Below are 27,524 nucleotides of genomic sequence, written 5' to 3' on the forward strand. Positions count from 1 at the left end.
ACATTCCACATACATTGCTGCACAAACTGTTACTATCTTTATTACCACAGATTCTATGATATGTTCTACTTCACTTTTTTTTGGAGACAGAGTCTCACTTTGTCCTCCAGGCTGGAGTGCAGTGGTGTGATCATAGCTCCCTGCAGCCTTGACCTCACAGACTCAAGTGATCCTCCCACCTCAGCTTCCTGAGTAGCTGGGACTACAGGCACAAGCCACCACACAGGCTAATTTTTGTATTTTTTGTAGAGATGGGGTTTTGTCATGTTGCCCAGGATGGTCTCAAACTCCTGGGTTCAAGTAATCCTCCTGCCCTGGCCTCCCAAAGGGCTGGGATTACAGGCGTGAACCAAGGTGCCCACCCTCACTTTTTAATAGTCTGAAAAACAGAGCCAGGTGTTTTTCAGACTATTAAAAATAGCCTGGGATTACAGGTGGTGGCACCCGTGTCTCTAATCACAGCTGCTTGAGAGGCTAAGACATGAAGATTGCTTGAGCCCAGGAGTTCAAGACCAGCCTGGGCAACATAGGGAGAGCCTTGTCTCAAAAAACGAAAAAAAAAAAAAAATCGGAAACCAGTTATATTAACAAGAATGGTCAACGGGCTTCATCTTTAGTGCTAAATGTAATTAATAGGTAATGGCTATATATTGTACTATGCATAGTCCATTCGAGTATTTAACATCTGCCATGGCACTAAGAAAAAGGAATGGTACTAACGTCTGTCATGATACTAAGAGAGGCAATTATACCAGGTTATGATATTATAATTACACAGTTAAAAGCCATTCTTCGAATTAAATCATGAGCTCCTTAAGAAGACAGAATCTTAGTTTAACACAAAATAGGCAGTCACATATTTACTGAATGGTAGCTCTATTTAATGTAGATCCTAACTATTTTCTATCAAGCAGGTGATTAAAAGTTAACCTTCTCATAAAGAGCTTACTATCTACATGCAAACGTGTACTTCTGCTGCAAGAATGGCTGGGACTTGCAGAGGTAGAAAACTTCATTTGAGATACTTGGAAAAGCTAATACAAAGGCAGTAGTTACAGAATTGTTTAAAAAAGGAGTCGGTATAAAAAACAGAAGTCATCTTTCAAATACAGACCAGACTTATAGTCTAGTTAAATGAACCATAAGAAAATTTTGCAAAAAAATCAAAATAACAAAGACTTCCTCTGAATGTTGAAGATGTATCCAATGTCAAGCTAAATACTACTGTCCTGTATTAGATTCTCCATCAATAAAACACTGTTAAAATTATTCAAGTTGATAATACCTTCAATCTTTTGTGTAAAATAAAATATAAAAATGCAACCTAAACCCCTAAAATGTTTATCAATTCTGCAATTAAATATAAACTTACTTTCAAATATAAGTCAGGAGAGGCCAATGTTTATTACTGAAATTAGGTATCTGACTATTTAAATCAACAGTTCTCAAGGAGGGGAGAAAGACATGACCCTATCACCAGGGAAGCATATGCAAATTACACCACCCACCCCAGCCTCCAATTCTGGTACGTCCTCTTGGGATGTGGGCAGGTAAGAAAAGGGAGTGGTGACGGATAAAACATTTATCTCATGTGATTATGAAACAGGTGCTTCTCCTCCAATCTGTGCCGTTTAAGAACCACTGGGCTAAATACATGTACTCGAACTTACAGATCTGAAACTCTCTAATTGCACACAAAGAAAACATAAAGTTGAGAACTGGGAAATCTGAGTTCTCATTTAGTCCTTACCTGTCCAATGAGAAAATTATTTCTCGGTGCCTCAATGAGAAAATAATTAGTATTGTATTAAAAATAAGTTATATATAACATCACAGAATTGTTCTAAGGATAAAATGTGAAGCATAAGCATATCTTTAAAATGTCCCATAAATTAATAAGAAATTATCATTATTCGAACTTGGGCTTCGTTTAAATATAAAAGCATAGAATAATTTGAATTGGTTCACAGTTTGACCTTGGGGCATACAAGACAAGACCCACAGCCAAACGGGGGGCAGGGGGGAGAAAAAAAGGATTCCTTCGGCCTTGCCTAATCCATATCATCCTACCCCAAGAGTCTGGCCAAAATCAAACCTGGCTTGAGTTTTAAATCAGATTCTCATTAACTCTTCTGAATATTAAACCTCACCAGAAAAAGAAATAATTAACTAATGAGATTCTTAGTGAAATACTCAGGGCCACGGTGGCTCACACCTGTAATCCCTCCCTGCACTTTGGGAGGCCGTGGCGAGCGGATCACCTGGGTCAGGAGTTTAAGACCTGCCAGGCCAACATGGTGAAACCCCGTCTCCACTAAAAATACGAAAAATTAGCCAGGCCTGGTGGCAAGTGCCTGTAATCCCAGCTACTACTCGGGAGGCTGAGGCTGGAGAATTCCTTAAACCTGGGAGGCAGGGGTGGCAGTGAGCCAAGATGGTGCCACTGCACTCCAGCCTGAGTGACAGAGCAAGACTCCGTCTCAAATACAAATTTTTACTCTTTTAAAAAAAAGTCAGAGTTCCCAATTCCCTATAGCATAGCCTACAGTGCACTGAAGTTCATATGGTGCCTGGCCGACAGTGAATGTCATACAAGTATCTCTTGGATGACAATGATCGATTCCTTATTCCTCACATGTTTTACTTTATTTTAGTGTACTTACACGGAGGCTAACATGTTTGTGTTTGTTAAGTATACTAAAAATTAAAATGCAAACAGTGGCTAAAAAGACAACTAAATTATGCACACCCCACTTTATTAGCTTATTAGCTACTCGCACTATCGACTGTGTAGAAGTGCAAACACTTCTCAGCCCCAACCATAAACTGCTTATTTATAAATAACGATCATATTACAGCCCAAATGTTCAATGAAAAACAGATTAATTCTGATCCAGAATAACGTACAAAAAAGCAGAAAGGTGAATAAAGACATCATTTTTCTGCAGGAACTAGAAACTGTAAGTCTAATCAATAACTTTCCTAACAGTTCCAACTTCTAGCTCTATCATATTTAATAACACCAACTCAGACCATCTTCAACCCTAATCTGAATTAACTTCCCTCATAATGACTGTGCAAGCAGCCAACTTCCTACATGCCTAATATTTGATCAACAATTTCCTAAAAAAGGAAAGTATGAAACACTACCAGTTTTTAAGCAGCTAACAGCAATTACTTCTCATAATCCTACCAATATCTAAAACCCAATAAAAATTCCAAAACACTCTTAAGCAAGACAATCAACCCCACCTTTCACTTAATATGACTAACCTCTCTATCCCAAATGTCATGACTAAATGTTACTCTGTATCATTCAAGATGCCAACTATGATAACAAAATGTCTATACCTAGCATTTCTCAAGTCAGAAGTTCCAGTATACTCTGTTACGCAGTATAGTACAGTGACATCTGACACAGGGATGTTATTTAACAAATGTGGTTCTCTCTTTTCAAGACACTTGGTGGAGAAGTGAAAAATCTGTTAACAGACTTTGACTACAATCGTCTCAACAGCAGATTCCTAAGAGGCCCATCCTTTGAAATGGAAGAAGAGAGATATTTGCACATACATACGATGGGTACTTACATTATTATAAAAAGCATGTCTTTATAAGACATCCATGCTTATGTTTACAGCATCATCTACCATACTTCAAATAAACAAATTTTGACCAACTCCATCCCTCTGCATCCCAGGAAGCTTAGTCCTCTCCATTTGCAAATTTCATTCATCTCAACAAGTACTCCTGATTGACTGAGTGCTCAATTCATCAGAAAGCCAAAAATTTTAAGACTCAACCTCTTTGCCAACTTTGTTATCCAAAACCATTTATTTGACCTTCCACCTCTTCCCTCGTCATTCTTTAAACTCCCTTCACTTCCTCCTCAGCAACACTTACCTACCTCTTTATTATCCCCACCCTGCCTCGCTACTCCAACATTCCTTCACCCCACCAACCAGGAGCTTGAATGCCTGCAAACGCTCGATTCCCTCTGCAGACACCACCACAGCACCAGTGTCCCAAGCTCTCCAACAAGCCACCCCCACACCAGACCCCTCCCCGCCCCCAAGCCTAAGCGACAGAAACTCATAACTTAGGGACAAGGAGGGCGTGCTCTTCAAACCCACCATACGAAGTCGTTGCTTTTGTCCTCGTAGGAGTTGATGAGCCCGTTGCAGAGGGGGGCGAGCAGAGGTCGTTTCCTGCTGCCGCTGCCTAGGCTGGAGCTGCTGCCTCCTACGCCGGCGCTGGGCCTGGCAGCGCAGCTGTGCCGGGACAGGCCCGTGGACACCGCCCCGCCGCCGCTGCCCGACACGGCGGGCGCCACCAACACAGGCCGCACCGGGCCCCCGAGGCCGCCCGAGGCGGCGGCCTGGGCCACCCCGCCGGACACCACCGCAGCCGCCGAAACCGCCACGGAAGGCGGCGACGGGGAAGAGGATAAAGACGAGGAGGCGGAAGTCACTGAGGAGGCCGCCGAGGAGCCGGGGCTTGTCCCAGCGGAGCCCGACCCGGCCTGGCGGCTACCAGACATCGTGACTCCCTCCCCTCCGGCCGGGCGCTCGGAGGAGAGGGACCGCGACCTCGACCCTCCGCCGCCTCCCCTCCCCTCAGCCTCAGTGCATCCTGAGGACGCCCGCCGAGCCGGGAGGTGGGGCTGAGGAACAATAAAGTTGCGTTTTTGTTTTTTTTTTAAGGCAACCACACAACAGCGTTGCACGGGAGGGGGCGGAGGAAACTAAAAAAGCGGAGTAAAAGGCACTACCGCTGTCGAGGCCGCCGCCGCCGCGGTCCCTGTAGCAGCCAACCCCGGCGCGCCGTGGCCGGCCGTGCGCGCGCGCGCGAGCGGCGGAAGAGGCGGGCGTGGCGGGGGATACAACTGAGGACGCAGCGGGGCTGCGCTCAGACGCTCACGGCGCGCCCTCGGGGTCGGGGCTCCCTGGCGAAGGGAGTCTGTCTGTCCCAAGCCGCTTTCGTTCCAGAAAATGTGCCAGAGGGCAAGCCGTCTTAATTCAGTGAAAGAGTTGAGGAGAGTGTAATGAATGGTATAGGTGGTGGGGTGGTTTGAAAGACGGGACTGCAGGAGGCGGAAACTCTCAAAAACCGACTGCGCACGCGCGCGCCGGGCGCGGACGCTCACGGGTTACCCTGTGTATCCGCCCCAAGCGGAGAATATCGGCGCAAGCGCGGAGTAACCATGTCACGCATGCGTGCGAACGCACCACATTCCGGAACGGGAAGAAGGAGTTGTCTCTCTCTCCTGAGGGGTAGGCAGGTGCTTCCGAATCGCGGAATGTAGGTGCTCATAAGCTGGAGACCCACGGAAAGAACTAGAAGCTCCGAGCGGTTGCTGACAGCACTGCATTGAGCCAACGACTCCTGCTCTACTGATGGTGATTCCACAGCTTTGTGAGGAATAAGTTAAGATGAAGTTAGTGAAATTTTCTGCGAATTGCAAACATTGTAGCAAGTGTTACCAATTTTATTAGTTCGACCACGACTTCACTCCTGTATTTTGAAAAGCTGTTTGCCAAATTGAACATAACAATAACGGGAAAACAGATTTTGCTCAGTCAGACCCAGCTCAGTCAGAACCTAGTTTTATTGTGGATCTGATATAATTCTAGCACAAAACAAGGAAACCTAGCATTTAATACCACCAGAAAATATACAATTTCTGGTAGGCTTTTTTAGAATATTGAAAATTGATTATAGGCGGGTGCGGTGGCTCATACCTGTCATCGCAGCACCTTGGGAGGCCTAGGGGGTCGGATCGCCTGAGCCTGGAGGTGAGGATCAGGCTGAACCTGAGGTTAGAGACCAGCCTGGGCAACACAGCAAAACCCTGTCTCTACAAAAAGTACAAAAAATTAGCTGGGCATGGTGGCAGCAGGCCTGTAGTCCCAGCTACTCGGTAGGCTGACGTGGGAGGATTGCTTGAGCTGGGGAGGTTGAGGCTGTAGGGAGCGCAGATGGCACCACTGCACTCCAGCCTGTGAGACAGAGACCCTGTCTCAAAAAAAAAAAAAAAGATTTTTATTTGCCACATTCTAAGGGGTGGGAGCTAGAAACAACTGTGTGATTTTATCCTTTTCAATTCTATCATTCTATGATTCTTATATATTTATTTGGGAATAAAGTATCGTGAAAATACTCATGACTTAGTAAACTATATGAGTATTCAAGGAGGTAAAGGAAGACAAAGGTTTTTAAAATTAAAAAAAAGTGAGAATTACATAATTGTTTTTAAACCGTGATCCTTGGCTACAAAGATCAGTAACAAGGTGACACCAGTCGGAGACTGGACAGGAAGTTGCTGGGCAGATGTTTTTGCGGAAGTACTTTTGTGTAAGATTGTGGCTTTTGGCCAGGTGCTGTGGCTGATGCCCGTAATTCCAACAGTTTGGGAGGCCAAGGCGAGTGGATCACCTGAGGCCAGGAGTTCGAGACCAGCTTGGCCAACATGACGAAACCCCGTCCCTACTAAAAATGCAAAAATCAACCGGGTGTGGTGGCATGCACCTGTAATCCCAACTACTCGAGAGTCTGAGGCAGGAGAATCGCTTGAACCCGGAAAGCGGAGGTTGGAGTGAGCCAAAGTCGTGCCACTGCACCCCAGCCTGGGGGACAGAGCAAGACTCTATCTCAGAAAAAAAAAAAAAAGATTGTGGCTTTTGCAGTTTTTTGCGATAGTTTTTGTCATCAGGTGTGCAAGCATGAGACCCCTTCTCTTCATGACCTCTGAATCTATTTTTCAGTGTTTTAAAAAATCTATTAGTGACTTCCCCCACCACCACCCCCTTTTGTTTAAGAGATGGGGCTGGGATGCAGTGACTGTTCACAGGCAAGACTATAGCACAGTACAGCCCCCAAATTCCTGGGCTCAAGCGATCCTGCTGCCTCAGCCTCCCAAGTAGCTGGAACTGTAGGTGTGTACAACCGAGCCCTTATAATTCCATTTTGATTATGACAGTTTTCACGGAAATTAGGCATTAAGTGGGGTAAAAACATTTATAATGTTTTAAAGATTAATTTTTTAGGAGATTAATCTTTCAGAAGAGGTGGGAAATTAGGAACAAAGACTAGGAAAAATTAAAGCAGTTCGAGCATAAATGATAAGATTCTAGATTAGGATGGTGACAAAGAAAGGGAATATTCTGAGAAAAACACTAAGGAACTGATGGTATAAAGTTTAATTACTCTCTGTAAAACTGTCTTTACCATCCTTGAGAGTATGACCCATATCTGTCATATTCATCACCGTCTATATCAGTGCTTGACACAATGGTCAATGTTTTGATTAAGTAAAAATGATGAAACACAAACGGAAATGACTCCAAACGTGACTTCTGGGATAACAATAACGTAATGACAGGATTGGAGGTGTCCAGTAGATGGTTTAGTTTTGAATGTTTTGAATGAGTGTGGGATGAAAAAAACTCTAAGAATAGGCAGTGGGTGAAAACACAGGGTTAAGGCACAGAAGAAAGTTCAGCACATGAGAGACATATTTGGAAGTTACTAAGGGCATAGTATATCATCATCAAATAGTTATTATGGACCTATTATTTGCTAAACATATTGCTTCCCCCATGATTCTCAAACATTGGTGCCCAGAAGAATCACCTAGAGAGCTTGTTAAAAACCAGATTTCTGAGCTCCATCTTATGAATATGCATTTGTACCAGCACCCAGGTGAATCTGAGGCAAGTGACTAACACTTTGAAAACACTGTGATTGGCCGGGTGCGGTGGCTTATGCCTGTAATCCCAGTACTTTGAGAGGCTGAGGTAGGTGGGTCACTTGAGGTCAGGAGTTTGAGACCAGCCTGGCTGGCATGGTGAAACCCCAACTCTGCTAAAAAAAATACAAAAATTAGCCGGGAGTGGTGGCATGCTCCTGTAGTCCCAGCTACTTGGGAGGCTGAGGTAGGAGAATTGCTTGAACCCAAGAAACCCAGGAGGCAGAGGCCGCAGTGAGCTGAGATCGCACCGCTGGACCCCAGCCTGGGCAACAGAGTGAAACTCCGTCTCAAAAAAAAGAAAAGAAAAAAAGAAAACACAACACTGTCCTGTGATTGATAATGTAGAAAATATGAAAGTTTCCTTCCAGGCCAGGAGCAATGGCTCATGCCTGTAATCACAGACCTTTGGGAGGCTGAAGTGGGTGGATCACTCGAGGTCAGGAGTTTGAGAACAACCTGGCCAACATGGTAAAACCTCATCTCTACTAAAAATATAAAAAATTAGCCAGGCATGGTGGCACACGCCTGCAATCCCAGCTACTTGAGAGGCTAAGACAGGAGAATGGCTCGAACCCAGGAGGTGGAGGTTGCAGTGAGTCCAGAACGTGCCATTGCACTCCAGCCTGGGCGACAGAGTGAGAGTTTCCTTCCAAATTGCTTATTCTGAGGACTGCTGTGATTTGAATGTACCCCCCAAAACTCATGTTGAAATGTAATTGCCATGTAACAGTGTCAAGAGTTGAGACCTTCAAGAGGTCTCACGATTAGGTCATGAAGAGTACTGTTAGTTATTGCAGGAGTGGGTTCCTAATAACTGGATAAGTTTGGCTCCCATCTTGCCTCTCTGTCTCTCATGCTGTCTTGGGCCTTTCACCATGAGGTGACCCTCCCCATATGCAGGCACCATGCTCTTGGACTTCCCAGGCTCCACAACTGTGAGAAATAAATTTATTTTCTTTATAAATTACCCAGTCTGTTGTATTCTGTTATAGCAGCAGGAAATGGGCTGAGACAGAAAGTAGTATGACCCCAACTGAGAAGTCTTCTAGGGGGAAAAAAAAATCATCAGTGCTTAGTATTACCTCTTTGGAATGTATTTTTTATAAAATCTAAATTCACAAAAGGAAGCTGAAGAGTATGTGAGGCAATAGAACTTCCTTTTTGTACCAGATAAATATACTGGCTGAATACATAAATGTAATGACTGAAAGTACACAGTCCTTATTAATTTCTACTGGCAAGATCTTCTGGGAAAGCAGAAGAAAAAAAGAGGAAGCATGGCGAAACACACAAAACACACAAGAAGGAAGACAACTTAGGAGAAGTAACAAATAGGAGAAGAAAACAAGAAAAAATGAAAGTAAATGTAAAATGAAAACAAAACCCACATAGTTAAAAGAATACCATCATGTTGTTAAATATAAACCACAAAAATGACCAGAGAAAATCCAGTCTTCTAGCAAAAGCACTGATACTGTCTAATGGAGTTAAGATGGAATGGAATTACCAAGCGGATTGAACTTTCCAGGCATTATTTCTGAGGTATCTTATCCAGATGTATTTTAGGAAGATAAGGCTGCTGGTTTCCGTCTACAGCTAGCTCTGCCCTTTGTAACAGATTCCTGACTCACCTGCAGGGTTTACTACCTGCTTGCCCAGATTGCTGTCTAACCAAATATCTGAGTGAACAATAGTTTCCTGTTAAGTTTTGTTATTAAGTTAATGTGGTTGTCCTGGTAAATTAGTAATGTAAAATAAACTGAAGATGGTATTAAAAAGCTAAACTAGGCCTGGCACAGTGGCTCACACTTGTAATCCCTGCACTTTGGAAGGCTGAGGTGGGCAGATCGCGAGGTCAGGAGTTCGAGACCACCCTGACCAACATAGTGAAACCCCGTCTCTACTAAAAATACAAAAATTAGCCAGGCATGGTGGTGCACACCTGTAGTCCCAGCTACTCGGGAGGCTGAGGCAGGAGAATCCCTTGAATCCGGGAGGCGGAGGTTGTGGTGAGCTGATATTCCACCACTGCACTCCAGCCTGTGCAACAGAGTGAGACTCCGTCTCAAAAAAAAAAAAAAAAGGCTAAACAGAGGGCCAGGCACAGTGGCTCATGTCTGTAATAATAGCACATTGGGTGGCTGAGGTGGAGGATTGCTTGAGGCCAGGAGTTCAAGATCAGCCTGGGCAACATAGCGAGACCCTATCTCTATAAAAAAAAACTTAAAAATTAGCTGAGTGTGGTGATGCATGACTTTAGTCCTGGCTTCTCAGGAGTTGAAAAGAGAGGATTACTTGAGCCCAGGAATTGAAGGCTATAGTGAACTGTGATCACACCACTGCACTCAGGTGTGGCTGACAGAAAGCTAAAAAAAAAAAAAAGTCCAAGATTAAGAAAGCCAACATTGATTGGAAAAATATTTAATAGTTTTATATATGGTGAATGAATACATATTTTATGAAAGTACAGGAAGGTTTAGATCCACATAAAGATCATAAGCCAAAACAAAATTAGGTCTAATGAATTCTATAAGAACACATCAATTGGTGTCATTATGAGGTGGTATTAAAGGGCAGAAGGGGAAAAAAACTCACCTCACATTGAAACATAGCAGATAATGTTACAAGTCTTTTGCTCCATGGATTTGACCACCTGTGTCTGTAATGTAGTATAAAGTGATCTGGAAAAGTGGATATAGTTGGAATCAAGAAATGTTTAAAACGGTACATTGTCCATTATAATTTGCATCAAGACTCCTTTCTAGATGGTGAGTGATATTTTTCTGCCTAATGCCTTGAGTAGTGTGTAAATAATAGTACTTCTACTACCCACTCCTATCACTCCTGAAGTTATTTTTATACTATGTAATATGAACTTAATATAAGTTCATAGTCAAGACAGAACAAAATCATGAAATGATGAAATATAATATTAGTACTATGTGGAAAAGGAGGAAAGGGTCCGGTGTGTCTGAGGCCCAAAGAGGTTCTGAACTAACTTGAGTTCACAGCATCAGTCGTATACTGTTACACGTTGAGGATCTGTTATCTGAAATGCTTGGGACCAGAAGTGTTTGAGATTTTTCTGGATTTTCGAAAATTTACATTACACATACCAGCTGAGCATCCCAAATCCAAAAACCTGAAATCCAAAATGCTCCAATAAGCATTTCCTTTGGGTGTCATGTCAGTGCTCAAAAATGTTGGATGTTCTGATTTGTTATGCCCAACCTATAATATTTTATGGGTGTGGTTATGTAAAGTAATGCTAAACAGATTGAGTGTTCTTTACATAAGCAACTTGGAAGTTTCATGATAAGAAATTCGACTGGTGGCAAAGAGAAATAATGTATACAAGTTTGGTTTAGGGATAAATCATGGTTATCAGAGAGAAGGAATGAGCTTGAATGTGATGAATAGTACTCATATGGCCTTCCATCCCAATCCCCCTGGACTCATGCCCAAGTTCTCAGGAAACAAGCCTGCAACAAAAGAATTACACCACTGAATTATATAAGAAATAGAATGCTAAAGTGCCACAAAATTGTGAACTTGTATAAAGAACGCTGAATGAAGAATGGATAGTATTTGGATACAATAATTTTGATTAGATGTATATAGCAACCTTGAAGAAAAGTTAGTTTTGGGGGCATATTTTTAACCTTTAAGGGTGATGTGAAGTAAAGCAAGCTTTGCTCTGACAGTGATTCCTCTTATTCTCTGAATCAGTGTGGTAATTCTAATTTTCATAATTTGCTTTATTCAGGTACAGCAGGTATGTCTTTTATCACACTGTAAGTCGTCCCTCACACAGAACGCCTGAGCATCTATCATTAAACCAGTTCATCAACTGCATTTGCATTTATAACTTTGTTGTGAGATAGTAGAAACTGGTATTTCGCCTTCAGTTTGGAAAAAATAGATCAAAGCAATAAAGCTGATGGCCAAAATCTTGGTGCTCCACCCCATGTTTAACAACTGAGGGTTGCCTTGCCAAATCTGGGTCATCTCTGATGTTACTTTAAATGATTCAAGAGCACATCTTGGTTTTCAATCCGTTGCACCACTGTCACAAGTAAAAATTGATTCTCATGCACCATTCCTCATTCTTTCTTTGCTGTATACCACTCTCAAACACTTGGTTTGTACCAAGATGTAACTAGATCTTGATAATACCTCTGAAGAAATTATAAGCTGGATTTGGTATTGGCATCCTCTGCAGTGCCAGCCACAGTGTATTACTTTTTATTGTTGCCATAACAAATTACTACACATTTAAGAGAAACCTCAAGAGTAACCAAATCTGCTGATAACTTGATTTTGGACTACTAGACTTGAGAACGTGGAAAAATAAATTTCTGGTGTTTAAACCATCTAGTCTGTGGTATGTTGTTATGGCAGCCTAGCAAATTAATACAGGTATCTAAGAGCCATTTTTAACAGTAGCTGTTAAAATTTGGGTAGAGATTTTATTCAACAAAACTGTAAAATTACATGTTCCATTTGTTTTACTAATGTAAAAGGTGTCTTTCTCAGAAAGACACACACAGAACTTGGTGGGACTTTCTTGAGAACAATATTGAGTCACAGTTTATTTCCATTTTTTCCTCATGAGAAGAAAATGCACAAGCAATTAATGTTGTGGTGAGGATTATGGAGAATTTGGCTAAATGTCCTAAAATAATCAGTAAGAAAAAGATGGACATATTTAGCAACATTAACAGCAGTAAAAATTAAACCCACACATGTCAAAGACAAAGGCCAGCATAAAAAGGTAAACCAAGCCAGGTGCAGTAGTACACATCTTTAGTCCCAGGTACTCAGGAGACTGAGGCAGGAGGATCCCTTGAGTCCAGGAGTTCAAGTCCAACCTGGGCAGCATAGTGGGACCCTGTCTCAGAAAAAAAAAAAAGGCAAGTGATAAATGTGTGTAAAATTTTTCAGTAAATGAGAAAGACAAACCCTAGGCTCCATATAGTGCACATTGGTTGTTGTTTTGGCCCCCATTATCCATTTGCCTTACTTCTGGTAACATTTGAGGATCTGTGCTCTTTCTTATTTTTCTGTCCATGTGGTTCTGAACAGAGCCCAAAACTTCAGGAAGTGTAGCATATAATCCAGGTTTAAACCAGTGAATCACATTCACAATGCCTTCCTCAGAGATTGGTTCAAGGATGAGCAAATGATTCAAGAAAGAGGAGCTTGTCTTTTGTTTTTGTTTTTTTTTTTGTTGTTGTTGTTGTTTTTGTTTTTCTCATCTGAAGCATAAGAGATCTTCAGACTGAGATTGAACTGTTTCCACCATCTTGGTACCATCTTGGTACCATCTTGCTACCATGTGGAACCCATGAATGAGACCAACAGAGGAAAGCAGAGTTAAAAAATGGAGATGGCTAGGCGCAGTGGCTCACGCCTGTAACCCCGGCCCTTTGGGAAGCCCAGGTGGGTAGATCACCTGAGGTCAGGAGTTCGAGACCAGCCTTGCCAACATGGTGAAACCCCATCTCTACTAAAAATACAAAAATTAGCTGGACCCCATCTCTATTAAAAATACAAAAGATAGCCAGTAAAAAATAAAAAAATTAGTCCCAGCTACTTGGGAGGCTGAGGCAGGAGGATTGCTGGAACCCAGGAGGCGGAGGTTGCAGTGAGCCGAGACCGTGCCACTGTGCTCCAGCCTGGGCAACAGAGTGGGACTCTGTCTCAAAAAAAGAAAGAAAGAAAGAAAAAAGAGAGAGAGAAATGGAGGGAGGAAGGGAGGGAAATGAAATTCTGACCACATCATTTCAGCCTTGAATCCAGCCATGTCTGATCTTAGCGCTATCCCAAAATATAAAGTTACGTAGGCAATAAATTCCTTAACTGCTGTCCTTGCATTTACTATTGTAATTGTCAGTATCTTTCAGTTCGACTCAGATTCTTGATTTTGATGACTATGTCTTTACTGGTTTATTCCCAGCATCCAGTAAAGTACCTGGTATATAAAGGGAAGGGTTATTGTATTTTTACTGAATCGATGTTGAATTAATATACTCTCATGTTTTACAAGTGCCTTAAAAACTAATCCAACTTTCTATATAATTTTGACTTTTCTTTACAACATTATGAAGATATTTTTTAGTCTAGGGTGAATGCATGACTCACTAAGAACTCACTAGTATTCTCTTAATATCATGACTCCATATTTTTAGTGGGTGACACCATTTGATACACTTCCAAACACCCCCATAGCAACTGATGTTTCAAAAATATGCTCAAAAGACATATTTTCATCTGTGTCAGATCACATACTATATATCATCTTGGATCAGAAGCCCCAGTAACAATCTGCTATGGAGATCCTTGTTTGCCTTCTTACTTCGGAGTCAGCACAGTCTCTAGATTGATTTTTGTTCATTCTTTTATTCATTCATGTATTCAGTCAATATATCCTTAATCTATTGCTGCATAACAAACATACATAAGCTTAGAGGCTTAAACAACATTCTTTTATATAGTTCATGACTCCACACTTTGGCAATTTCTACTGAGCTCAGATGGGAAATCCTTTAGGTCTCCCTGGGACTCCCTTCTGTGTCTGTAATCTGCTGCTGTATTGGCTGGAGGCTAATGGGTCTACAAGGACCTCAGCTGCAACAGCAGCAATCTGTTCCATGTGGTGTCTCATCATTTTATCTTGGGTATTAACTTAAGGTTAATCATAAAACCTGAAGCCCTTGGGTTTGGGATATCACAGCGTAGGCAATAGCAAGATAAATTATTAGGGAGACTGTGGAATAAAAGTCAAATCCAGACTTTATAAGGAGAGACTTTATTCAAAAGAATTATTGCATTAGGGGGCGGAAAATGTAGTGGGAAAAATGCTTTGACCACAGGTCTACAAGTGACTTGAGATTTAGGCAAAAAGAGCTTTTCTTTTATAAGGAGTAAACAAAGCTAGAAAGAACCAGGTGTGGGAAAGTGAGGCAAATGGGTGATGTGATCAGATAGATCAGAGACTATTTTACCTGGAGGCCAGTTTATTCTCAGGAGGGGCTGTATGCTTTTTCAGGATAATGGTGGGGCAAAATTTAGGGGTCTGAAGGAAGGGGAGAGCTTAACCAAAATTTTGTTAAGGGGCATTTTGTTCCAATTGATCAAAATTTTCTTCTTTCTGTACAGAGGCTACAGTTGCCTCATGGTCTGTATGTCCTGGTCATCAGAAAACATTATTCAGAGTGTTACAGCCCTTTTAGAATTTGTCTAGCAAGTTTAGAAAATGATTCAAGGAGACTGACACTTAGACAATGCTCAGAAATGAGAACGTACGGCTGGCTTGGCTTTTAAGCTGAAACTTTTACTACAGGCCTGGGAGTTATGACAGCTGGAGTCTGAATAGATTCCTATCAGTGCTTCCAAGGCTTCCTTTCAAATACAAGGAATTTGTTAACATTACTTACTTTGTGCCTGAAGCCACACTTTCCACTTTTTAAAAAAAAAAAATTCAGTTTTTAGGGGTTTCTTTTTTGTCTTTTTAAGACAGTCTTGCTATGTTGCTCAGGCTAGAGTGCAGTGCCTATTCACAGAAGCAATCATAGTGCAACACATACAGCTTTGAACTCCTGCACTCAAGCAGTCCTCCTGCCTTAGCCTCCCCAGTAGCTGAAACTATAAGCATGCACCACTCGGCCTGGCTCTTTCTACTTTTAAAAAACTTTACTTGTAAGCAAAGTGTCCAAAAACTTGTTCACGTTCTTGTTTCAGCTCTGAAGTGTAAAGAGCTTGAAAGGCATCACTCTTGTCCTTACAAGAAGTAAAAAGCTATTTTGGCAGTCTACTACATTCAACAAATACAGTTGACCCTTGAACAACACAAGTTTGAACTGCAAGGGTCCACTTATACATGGATTTTTTTCAACCAAATGTGTTTGGAAAATACATTATTCACCAGATATGAAACCCAGATACATGAGGGCTGGAAAATACAGTATTCACCAGATATGAAACCCAGGTACACAAGGGCTGAATTTTCCTATATGTGGGCTCTGTAGGGTGGACTGCAGGACTTGAGTGTTTGTAGATTTTGGTATACGCTTGGCTTTGGGAACCAGTCCCCCTGTGATATGGTTAGGCTTTGTGTCCCCACCCAAATCTCATCTTGAATTGTAATCCCCAGGTGCTGAGGGAGGGTCCTAGTTGGAGGTGATTGGTCATGGGGGTGGTTTCCCCCATACTGTTCTTGTGATACTGAGGGAATTCTCACGAGATCTGATGGTTTTACAAGTTGCAGCTTCCCCTGGGCTCCTTTCTCTCTCCTGCCGCCTTGTGAAGAAGGTGCCTGCTTCGCCTTCCACCATGATTCTAAGTTTCCTGAGGTCTCCCCAGCCATGCTGAACTGTGAGTCAATTAAACTTCATTTGTTTATAAATTATACAGTCTAAGGTAGTATCTTTATAGCCATGTGAAAACGGACTAATACATCCTGAGAATACCAAGGAACAACTCTTATTTAACAATTATGTATTTATGTAACAACATGTAACAATTCTGTATGCCCCACACTATCTCATGTCCTGGGGATGAATAGTAAATAGGATTTTATTTCCATCTTCAAGAAGAGTTCATTCTAGTTGGAGAAAGAAACGCTGTATATATTTACAGGAGCTCTTTAAATATTAGGGAAATTGGCTCTTTGTGAATTGCAAATAGTTTTTCCTGCTCTGTAGAGAGCATTGTTGTTACTGATTTTAGTGCAAATGCTTCTGTAGCTTTTTCTTTATACTGTGTATATACCTTTTGTTGTAGGTTTCAAATTAAAGCTGTTTGGTTGTTTCCAAGCTGTAGGATTTTCTATCAAGAATAAGAGGTGTATATTGCCAAAGGCTTTTTTGCTTATAATTTATCATATTTTTAATCTGTTAATTTAGTCACTTACATCTTTTTTTCACCTAAAATAAACTCCACCTGGTCATCATAATAATTTTTTAAGTGTGCTACTCATTCACTTTTCTTATATTTTAAGATATATCTTAAAATATCTGTGTTTACAAGTGAGGTTGATTGCACCTTTCCATTCTTATGCTGTTTCTGTCTGGTTTAGATATCAAGCTTATATTAGCCTTGTAAAATGAGTGGAGTAACTTTCCTTTCCTCTGCTCTTCTCTGAAAGTTTATGTAAGAAAGATATTATCTTTTTTTGATATTTTGGAAGAGCTATTCAGTTCATTTCTTTTGCCAGTTTATTTTGGTATTTAATGTATTATTTCTATAAAACAGTTTATTGTATCTAAATATTAAAATTTATTGACATTAACTTCCTTTTTTTTTTTTTTTGAGACACAGTCTTGCTCTGTTACCGAGGTTGGAGTGCAGTGGCACAATCGCTGCTCACTGCAACCTCTGCCTCCTGGGTTCAAGTGATTCTCGTGCCTCAACCTCCCGAGTAGCTGGGATTACAGGTGTGCACCACCACACCCGGATAATTTTTGTATTTTTAGTAAAGAGGGGGTTTCACCACGTTGGCCAGGCTGGCCTCAAGTTATCCACCTACCTCGGCCTCCCAAAGAGCTGAGATTACAGGCATGAGCCACCACACCTGGCCTGCTTATGGTTTTTAAAACCTCTACTGATTGATTCTATATTTTATGCTGTTTTCTCTTCCACTTTGCATATATAATTTTATTATTTGTGCATTCTTCCTTCTTTTTTCCCTTGGTTGGTCTTGCTGTATATTTCTATGTTTAATTGGGTGCCGTTTCCCATTAGCCTTAAGTGGGGTAGTGGGGTTTTTTCCTTAAAATTTTAAATAAAGAATTAACATTTACATTGTTTGGGTTTATTCTGTTATTCTTCTGAAACTGTCAGTTAGCTTGTTTATTTTCATTCTTTGGTTTGTTTGTTTTTTATTTTCTTTTCAGAAGAAAAGAAAATAGGATCTCACTCTGTCGCTCAGGTTTGAGTGCAGTGGCGGGATCACAGCTCACTGCAGCCTAAACCTCCTGGGCCCAAACAGTCATCCCGCCTCAGCCTCCAGAGTAGCTAAAATGCTCAGAGGCATTTGAACCATCTTGAATAGGGGCTTAGTACAATAAGGCTAAGTCCTATTAGACTGCATTCCCAAGAGGTTAAGGCATTCTTAGTCACACGATGAGACAGGAGGTCTGAACAAGATACAGGCCATAAACGACTTTGCTGATAGAACAGGTTGCAGTAAAGAAGCCTTCCAAAACTCACCAAAACCAAGATGGCAACAAGAGTTACCTCTGATCATCCTCATGGTTAATTACATGCTAGCTCTAATGCATTAACATGCTAAGAGACACTCCCCACCAGCACCACGACAAATGCCCTGGTAATGTCAGGGAGTTATCCTGGATGGGGGGAGGAACCCTAAGTTCTGGCCATCACCCACACCTTCCCTAGAAAACTCATGAATAATCTGCCCCTTGTTTAGCATGTAATCAAGAAATAACCACAAAAATGGGCAACCAGCAGCTCATGCCACTGTTCTGCCTATAGAGCAGCCATTCTTTTATTCCTTTGCTTTTGTTATGTTATGTTATGTTATGTTATGTTATGTTATGTTATGTTATGTTATTTTGAGACAGAGTCTCATTCTGTTGCCCAGGCTGGAGTGCAATGGTGTGATCTTGGCTCACTGCAACCTCAGCCTCCCAGGTTCAAGCAATTCTCCTGCCTCAGCCTCCCAAGTAGCTGGGATTACAGGCATGTGCCACCACACCTGGCTAATTTTGGTATCTTTGGTAGAGACAGGGTTTTACCATGTTGGTCAGGCTGGTCTTGAACTCCTGACCTCAGGAGGTCAGGCCTCCCAAACCTCCCAAACCTTTTTTTTTTAACATAAGAAAAGCGCAGATATATTGAAATGGAAGTACACTCTACAGAGTCAGACAGGCTTGAGCAAGCAGCTCAAGAGCCTATTCCTTTACTTTCTTAATAAACTTGCTTTCACATTACTCTGAACTCACCCTGAATTCCTTCTTGCATGAGATCCAAGAACCCTCTCTGGGGGTTTAGATCAGGATGCCTTTCTGGTAACAGAACTACAGGCACACACCACTATGCCTGGCTAGTTTTTGTTGTGATTTTTGTAGATACAGGGTTTTGCCACATTGTCCAGGCTGGTCTTGAACTCCTGAGCTCAAGTGGTCCGCCCACCTCCAATTTTTTTATCTATGAATTCTTCTTTATTCTTAATTTTCTACATTTGTTTATCTGTGAATTTATTTATTTAATCCTGGTCAGTATGCTCTTGCAATTTGTGGATGCACATTTTTCTTTAATTCAGCTATTCTTCAAATTAGACTCCTCCATCATTGCCCGAATTCTTTCCTTCTAGAATTCCTCTATGTATTCTCTATTTCTCATGAGTTCCTTTTTCAGGTGTTTTATTTCTTTATTTTTCTAAGCTATGTTTCAGGTAATTGTCTTAATACTTTTGCAGTTTACTAATTCTTAGATTTTATTTAGTATAGCACTTATTATTTCTATTGTGTTTTAATCACAATGGCTATATTTTACATTTCCAGATTTTTAAATAATTTGTTTTTTTTTAATCTTCCTGCTCTTGGATTGATATCCACCTTTTTCTTATTGTTATTTCATTATTTCCTTGTTCTTGCTTTCTGTATATTATTTCTTTCCTTCTTGAAGATTTTAAGCATTCTCATATTATACTTATTTTCAGAAAATTATTTTGTTATTCATTTCTAGATATAATTTTTTGGTATTAGAGCTGAATACCTATTTTGTGATGAATTTATTTTTACTAATTTAAAACTGGTTTGTAAGTACTTTTTAAAAAGGTTTTATTGAGTAAAAATTGACATACAATGAACTACCCATATTTAGTGTTTAGTGAGTTTTAACATGTATATAACTGCAAAACCATTGCCACAATCAAGATAGTGAACGTACCTATCACCTACAGAAATATCCTTGTAAGTCCAGTTTGAGAAGCAGGCTTTTCTGTTTTGTGTTTGTCTTGCTTTTCTTATCCCCATGTTTACGTTCTTATATTTGGCTGATTTCTTGTGACTTTTATCCAGTTTCCCCAGGTCCCCAATTTGAAAAGAGTCTTATATTAATCAATGGATAAGACTCATATCCTGCCAGGAGAACAATGGTTTACCTCATTTCTCCTAATCCAAGAAGCTACCAGATGTGAACTATAAGCCAAAACCCTTTTAAATCTAAGCATATAAGAAGCAAGCCTCTTCTTAATATCCAGTTTTACACTGTGAGCCTGACTTTGGTGCCTGCCACTAGTTAAAACTCCACTTGCCCCACAGAAATTTTACTCTTGTCATCTATGTGGTTTCTGATTCTATAGCCCAGATCTGTAGCTCCAGATAGGCAGATCTGTGTCCTCATCTGTTCAAGTCAAGGAAATGCTTTTCTTATTTTTTAGCTGAGCTAAGTCCTTTAAATTTGTATGCACTTTTTCATTGTCATGTGTTTGCAAGGATGGCAAAAGGAGCTTCGCCATTTGAATCTTGTAGCTCACAGTCTCATTCTTGACCAAAAGATCTCCAGACAGTTCTTAATCACTGGGTAGAGTAGTTTGAGTGTCAGAGTAATTGCGTATTCTTTCTCCCTACAGTTCACTTCTTCTATATTAATTCATACCCTTTCAAACTGAAACTTGTACATAAAGAATTCACTGTTGGCTGGGTTCAGTGGTTTATGCCTATAATTCCAGCACTTTGAGAGGCCAAGGCGAGAGGATCACTTGAGCTCAGGAGTTCAAGAGCAGCCTGTGCAACATAGTGAGACTCCTGTCTCTACAACAAAATTAAAGATAAGCCAGGCATGGTGGCACATGCCTGTAGTCCCAGCTACTCAGGAGGCTGAGGTAGAGAATTTTTTGAGCCCAGGAGTTTGAGGCAGTAAGCTATGATTGTACCACTGCTCTCCAGCCTGTGCAACAGAGTGAGACCCTGTCTCCTGTCCAAAAAAAAAAGAAAGAAAAAAGAAAAAAAAATTCACTCTTCAGTTTCCACAACGCTACTTCAGTTTTCAGAGTTCAGGGATCATGCTACCCTAGAGAAACTCTTCAATGAATACCAAAGATGTAACAAGTGTTACATTTTTTTCTAATTGGAATAAATCTCAGAACGGCCTATCTTCTAGGGGTGGATGACCATAATTAAGCCTGGGAGGAGGGTTAAACCTCAATCTGGTAAAAAAATAAAAAATAAAAAGCCTTGCATATTAATGAAGATATAATTGTTTCATATTTTCCAAAGGAAAATGGCAGGAAGGCCAACTTCTTTCAACTTACAGGAAGGTAACTAAATAATTTTTTATTGTTAGGAGGGAATAATTTTAAAATGTGGATGTCGTGATTGCAGTAGGCAGAAGAAAGAATGAACTGAAATGTTCTATTAATATCAAAGGAACATGTGTGAGTGTCTGTGGTACTGCTATGACAATGACGCGCAAATGACTACTAACTTGGAAAGTAAAGGCTATTGGGTGAGTTAAGAATGTCAAATAAAGGCCAGGCACAGTAGCTCACACCTATAATCCCGGCACTTTGGGAGACGGAGGTGGGCCGATCACCTGAGGTTAGGAGTTTGAGACCAGCCTGGCCAACATGGTAAAACCCCATCTCTACCAAAAAATACAGAAATTACCCAGGCATAGTGGTGCACGCCTGTAATCCCAGCTACTTGGGAGGCTGAGGCAGAAGAATTGCTTGAACTCAGAAGGCAGAGGTTGCAGTGAGCCAAGATCACACCACTGCACTCTAGTCTGGGTGACAGAGTGAGACCCTGTCTCAAAAAAAAAAAAAACCCCAAACAGAAAAACAAAAGAAAACGAATGTCAAATAAAAATTATAGGAAACCATTGTTTTGGACTAAACTTCTGTACTAGGCCCCGACAGATCAGACTAAAAATCAAAACAGAGTCATCCATGCTAAAGTTCCACATCACTACACCTCAATGAAGTTGCTATCTGACCTTGCAAGAAATCAGGAGAGTGAGATAACAGCTAATTTCCTAAGTAGGCCAGTTTATATCTTTAATCAATAAGATAATGACATTCTCTCTGCTTTTTTTTTTTTTTTTAATTGTTCTGTCACCCTGTCCTTGCCTTACAAGAAAAAGTAACTTTAAAAAGTAACTAAGCTGGACACTGTGGCATGTGACCGTAGCTCCAGCTACTGGGGAGGCTGAGGCAGGATTGCTTAAACTAGAAGTTTGAGCCTGTAGTGCACTATGATCACACCTGTGTGTAGCCACTGTACTCCAGCCTGGGCAACATAGCGAGATCCTGTCTCTAGAGAAAAAAAGGTAAATAACACATGTGTTGTTCTTTACTTCTGCTTTCTTCAGCCCTTCTCTGTCTATAAAACCAACCTCTTCTGCTCAGTTCATTGGAAGACTTTCCAGTGGAAATGAAATGTTGCCTGATTCTAGAATTGCAAATAGAGCTAATTAAGATCTCTAAACTAAATTTGTTGTAATTTTGTCTTTGACAAGAACAATCCAGGCCTTGGTCCCAGTGCACTGAGAATACTGGGGCCCCATAGTTCTTGAGAGGACCTCAGGCTGCTGCCTTGCCCCCACTTCACCAAGCACTCTTTTGCCCTGATACCAGGGCAAAGGTATCACTCAGAGAGAAGCTTGCTATTGTCCCCAGCACCAATCAGAAATTTGGCCTGGGGAGAGAGGAAAGCCATAAAACAGATAGCTTCTAATCTCTTCCCAAGGAAATTGACTTCATTTGTAAAGCAGCTAGAGAAGTTCAGGGCTAAGAGCATAAACAGTGGAGGTGTAGTGAAAAACAATTAGGAAGGGATTGGGAATAAAACAGCCAGAAGGAGTCTTTTTGGGGTCAGAAAAATTACACTGTCCTTAAAAACCATTACTTTAAAGGAGCCACATTTGATTGGATTAGTTTGTAGAGCAATTTATGCCCCCCCAGGACATTGTTGAAAACAATAGAGCAATCAGACAGCAATTAGTGGAATTTAACAGCTGGATATGATCAAAGAAAGCAAGCAAGCAACTGTCATCCCAGGGACGTGGTTGGGCATACCTAAAGCTGTACCTCCCTAAGGAGCAAGATCAGAGTTTTAACTGTGTGTGTGTGTGTGTTGCTATGGGGGTGCACGTGCATATATGTGTGGTAGAAGAGCACAGATTTCACTGAAATAATCCAAATAATCATTACACACAAAAAAATCAAATAATAACAAGTCCCAGAAAAGAAGGTGGGGCAGTATAACCATTGCTAAAATATATTATCTAAAAATTTCTGTTTTCCAACAAAAAATTGTTACAGTAGATAGCTAGGCAAACATGAGCAGGGCAAAAGAGGGCCCTCCACCCTTAGGAATGTCAAGTGACCAGCAGGTGATGGTAGGGAACTTGCTAAACTGACTATTGAAAATAATAATTGGTCACACCCAGTGCCAGGGAAAGGCAGTGTCCCAATAGATAAAAAAAACCTGAAGCTGGTCATCAGCAGCTTCCTGATGAGCTCTCAGGATTGGGCAAGTGGGCTCATGCATGTGCACTAAAAGGCAAAATGGTGGAGTTTAACTGGTATATGACCTTCCTCTAGGAACACTCAACTGGTAAGGGAAAAACATGTCAAATGAGTATGCACACAACTTCAGTAAACACACTGCACATGCAGCCCTTCTCAAATGCTGGGAGGCCACTGCACATGTGGACAGCCCACCTCAAGGGAAAAATCAAGGGAGAAGAAATGCAAACTCTGAAACCATGCCAAAGTATAAAACTCCAAGTCAAGGGCTGAACAGTGCACTTGGATCTCTCAATTTCCTGCTTGGCTCTCTTCCAAGTGTACTTTACTTCCTTTCATTCCTGCTCTGAAAACTTTTTTATTTTTATTATTTTTTTTTGTTTTGAGACAGAGTATCTCTCTGTAGTCCAGGCTGGAGTGCAGTGGCATAATCTTGGCTCATTGCAACCTCCACCTCCCAGGTTCAGGCAGTTCTCCTGCCTCAGCCTCCCAAGTAGTTGGGATTACTGGTGCGTGCCACCATGCCCAGCTAATTTCATGTCTTTAGTAGAGACAGAGTTTCACCATGTTGGCCAGGCTGATGTTGAACTCCTGACCTCGAGTGATCCACCCACCTCGGCCTCCCGAAGTGCTGGGATTACAGGCGTGAGCTACCATGCCTGGCTCTGAAAACTTTTTAATAAACCTTTAGTCTTGCTCTAAAACTTGCCTCAATCTCTCATCCTGCCTTATGCCCCACAGTCGAATTCTTTCCTCCAAGGAGGCAAAAATTGAGTTGCACGTGGATTTGCCACTGCTAACAAAATTATGAGGCGTGCAAAGAAACAGGAAACTCTAGTGCATACGTGCAACAGATACTGCCCATAAGAGCAACTAGATGTCAGATTTAACAGAAAAATACTTTAAACTAGCCATTATAAATATGTTCATAGAATTAAAGGAAAATATGATTAAAGGTGTAAAGGAAGATAGGCCAGGTGCGGTGGCTTATGCCTGTAATCCTAACACTTTGGGAGGTAAAGGTGAGTGGATCACTTGAGGTCAGGAATTCGAGACCAGCCTGGCCAACATGATGAGACCCCCATCTCTACTAAAAATACAAAAATTAGCCAGGCATGGTGACAGGCACCTGTAATCCCAGCTACTCAGGAGGCTGAGGCACGAGAATCACTTGAACCTGGGAGACAGAGGTTGCAGATGAGCTGAGATTGAGCCTACTGCACTCCAGCCTGGGCTACAGAGTGAGACTCTGTCTTGAATTAAAAAAAAAAAAAAAGGAAAGGAAGATATAACAATGTTACATTAAATAGAGAATAACAATAAAGACATAGGAACTGTAAAGAACCAAATGGAAATATTGGAGTTGAAAAGTAAAGTAACTGAAATAAAATTCCCTGGAAGTCTTTTCTGGCTGCTCAAGAAGAAAAATAAAATTCACTGCAGGAACTCAATGGTAGATTGTCTGGCAGAATAAAGAATTAGTGAACTTGAAGATACAGTAAGTCCTCACTTAACATTGTCAATAGGTTCTTGGGAACTGCAACGTTAAGCAATGTACAGCAGATCTTCCGAAAACATTGTTTTCTTCAACATCATTTCATTATCACATTGATAAGAAAAAAATTGGTTTTGTTGTACATCATTTTGTATATCAATTGATAAATTTCCTCTAAGTACTGTCAAAGATAAATTTCAGGTAACAATTTATTCCATGAAATAGACCAAGTGCTCTCATGTATACAGCAGAAGAGGTTGGCTTTATAGAGATTAAGAGGGCTGAAGAAAGCAGAAACAAGTAACAAATAGTGGATTGGCCATTTCAAAGTTACTTTCTTTTCAGGGAAGGGCTAGGCGGTCAGAACAAGAGAAAGATGGCTGATTGGTTAACATCAAGTTACTTGGGTAATTCTTTATTGTAGGATTAAAACAGAGGGAACTTCATTATCATGCTGATTAAAGATTAAAACTAGCCTGTTTGGGAAGTTAGCCTATCTCTCTCTCCTGATATCTCTGACAGCAACAAGAGCAGCTCAGTTTTAGTTCGGTGATCACTGACTTCGTTGTGATTTTTTACTCTACTTTGTTGGGGCCTAGTGGAGGAGTTTAGTCCAGAGCAATAGCTTCCTGTAATTTTTGTTTAACAGTACTCATTAGCTCTATCCAACAAATTTTGATATATTTTTATTATTATGTAGATCCAAATATTTATTAATTTTTCTTACGATTTCTTCTTTGCCTAGTTACTAGAAGTTTGTTAATTTCCAAATATTTGAGGCTTTTCAAAAATCTTCAATTGTTATTAATATCTGATTTAATTTTGGTTTTTAGAGGACATACTCTGGAAAATTTCAAATTTTATAATACATTGGGACTTGTTTTACGTTCCAGCATAAGTTCCATCTTGGCAAATGGTCTGTGTGCACAAGAAAAAATGTGAATTCTGCAGTTGTTGGGTAAATTGTTTTATAAAGTTCAGTTAGATTAGGGTGGTTGATAATTTTTTTAAGATCTTCTATATCCTTACTGATTTTTATCTAATTATTAAAAAGAAAATTAATATTCTCACTTCTTTTTATTTTTACTTTTGTTTATTTTTTTAGATACAGTGTCTCACTCTGTCACCCAGACTGGAGTGCAGTGGCATGATCATGACTTGCTGCAGTCTCGCCCTTCTGGGCTCAAGTGATCCTACTGCCTCAGACTCTCAAGTAGCTAGGACTACAGGCATGTGCTGCCTGCCATATCTGGCTAATTTGTTTACTTTTTATTTTTGTAGAGATGGAGTCTTGTTATGTTACCTAGGCTGGTCTTGAATTCCTGTCCTCAAGTGATCCTCCCGATCATCCTTCAAAGTGCTGGAATTACAGGAGTGAGCCACTGTGTCCAGCCAATATCTCTACTTTTGATTGTGAATTTGTCTACTTGTCTCTTTAGTTCAGTTAGCTTTTGCTTCATCAATTTTTTAAGCTCAGTTATTAAGCTACCTACATTTTAGGATTTTTATGTCTTCTTCATGGATTGATCCATTTATTAAAATATCTCTGTCTTTATTCTTCTTGTCTTGAGGTCCATTAAGCCTAATACTAATAAAACTTTCAGCTTTCTTTTGCATACCATTTACATGATATATCTTTATCTTTTTCTTTTTAACCTATCTGTATCTTCTTACATTTAATGAAATTATTGATATGTTTGGACTGAAGTCTGTTATTTTTGTTACTTGCTTTCAATTTGCCAAATTCATTATTTTGCTCTTTTTTCCCCCCTTTCTTGCCGACTTCTCTTGGCTAATAGAATGTTATCTTATCTGGAAGAAGAGGAATTGGAAAGAAAAGGAGTCAGGAATGGATCTTACTCAGAAGGCTGACTAGACACAGCCAGGTGGAAGAACTCCCACTGCGGGACCAAGATGACTGGAATGCCCCTAACAGATCTTCAGAGGGAAGAAACCAAGAGTGGACAGAGAGAAGACACAGAAGCTGGGCTGAAGGTAGTGAAAGCTGGGAATGTAGCACAGGACTACTGCACACCAGGTTTTGTTCCTGGCCCACAATGGCTCTGGGGGATCAGGTGAGTTGAATTGGCAAGGAACAACCCACTGTTGCCATGGGCCTCTGGAACCCCTGTAGGAGAAGACCCCTTCACCATCACGTACATTCAAGTTGGCAGGGAGAGCTGCTTAGAGAAGGGGTAGGGGCAGCAAGCCATTGATGTGGAGCCCAGAGGGTATACTGCAGGAGTGTCTGTAGTGGAGCATGGCCAGGGATGGCCATCCTAGGCTCAACTTGCTCCCATAGAAGACTTTAGCCCTAGGGGAACTGTCAGACATGATCTCTGCAGGGTGGTCTTCCCCATCAGGTGGGGCTGGTCTGACCTGAGCACCCCTTGGTCTGCTGGCCTCTCTAGGAGCCCCAGCCTGGTTACACCTGCTTGCAGAGCAGTCTCTGGTGCCCTGGCAGCTCACACCATTGCTTCTGTGCGTGGAAGACCATGCCTGACTGGCAGCTCCAGCCAGGCAGCCCTTATGGCCACACACCAGCCCACCTGCTCCCTCCCCATACTGCAGCATCCCCCAGGCCCATGGCAACTCCCCACATCACTTTGCTGGCAATGTCTGCAGAGGCAGGTTTTGCTTTCCTTGTCCACCAGTGTGCAGGGGTGCAGTCCATCCTCCCATCCCCACCAACCGCCATTGCAGACAGAGCCTTGGTGGGCACAGAGCCAGCCAGCCCTTCCCCCACCAGTGCCCACTCTTATGCTAACACTATGAGAGAA

The 27,524-nt window shown here is 41.2% G+C and overlaps 2 protein-coding genes and 1 non-coding gene across 10 annotated transcripts in view; 2 read left to right on the forward strand and 1 right to left on the reverse strand.

The window, feature by feature from the left end:
* COP1 (COP1 E3 ubiquitin ligase) overlaps nucleotides 1-4,916 on the reverse strand; it is a 258,844-nt gene extending 253,928 nt beyond the window's left edge. For all 8 annotated transcript variants that reach the window (XM_055255388.2, XM_063625143.1, XM_063625144.1 and 5 more), the window contains exon 1: nucleotides 4,134-4,916. In XM_055255388.2, the coding sequence (XP_055111363.1) occupies nucleotides 4,134-4,540 (407 nt within the window). In that variant the 5' untranslated portion in view covers nucleotides 4,541-4,916. The remainder of the gene's footprint in view (nucleotides 1-4,133) is intronic.
* Nucleotides 4,917-5,248: 332 nt separating this feature from the next.
* The window catches only part of PAPPA2 (pappalysin 2), a 628,099-nt gene continuing 605,823 nt past the window's right edge, over nucleotides 5,249-27,524 (forward strand). The window contains exons 1-3 of the mRNA XM_055255382.2: nucleotides 5,249-5,437; nucleotides 16,014-16,126; nucleotides 26,544-26,819. The gene's annotated coding sequence lies outside the window, so the exon portion shown is untranslated. The remainder of the gene's footprint in view (nucleotides 5,438-16,013; nucleotides 16,127-26,543; nucleotides 26,820-27,524) is intronic.
* LOC129469294 (U7 small nuclear RNA) lies at nucleotides 14,966-15,027 on the forward strand. Its single transcript, XR_008652983.1, has one exon. It is a non-coding gene; the product is annotated as a U7 small nuclear RNA (small nuclear RNA).

Source organism: Symphalangus syndactylus, chromosome 12 (genome assembly GCF_028878055.3).
Source record: "Symphalangus syndactylus isolate Jambi chromosome 12, NHGRI_mSymSyn1-v2.1_pri, whole genome shotgun sequence".
NCBI lineage: Eukaryota > Metazoa > Chordata > Mammalia > Primates > Hylobatidae > Symphalangus > Symphalangus syndactylus.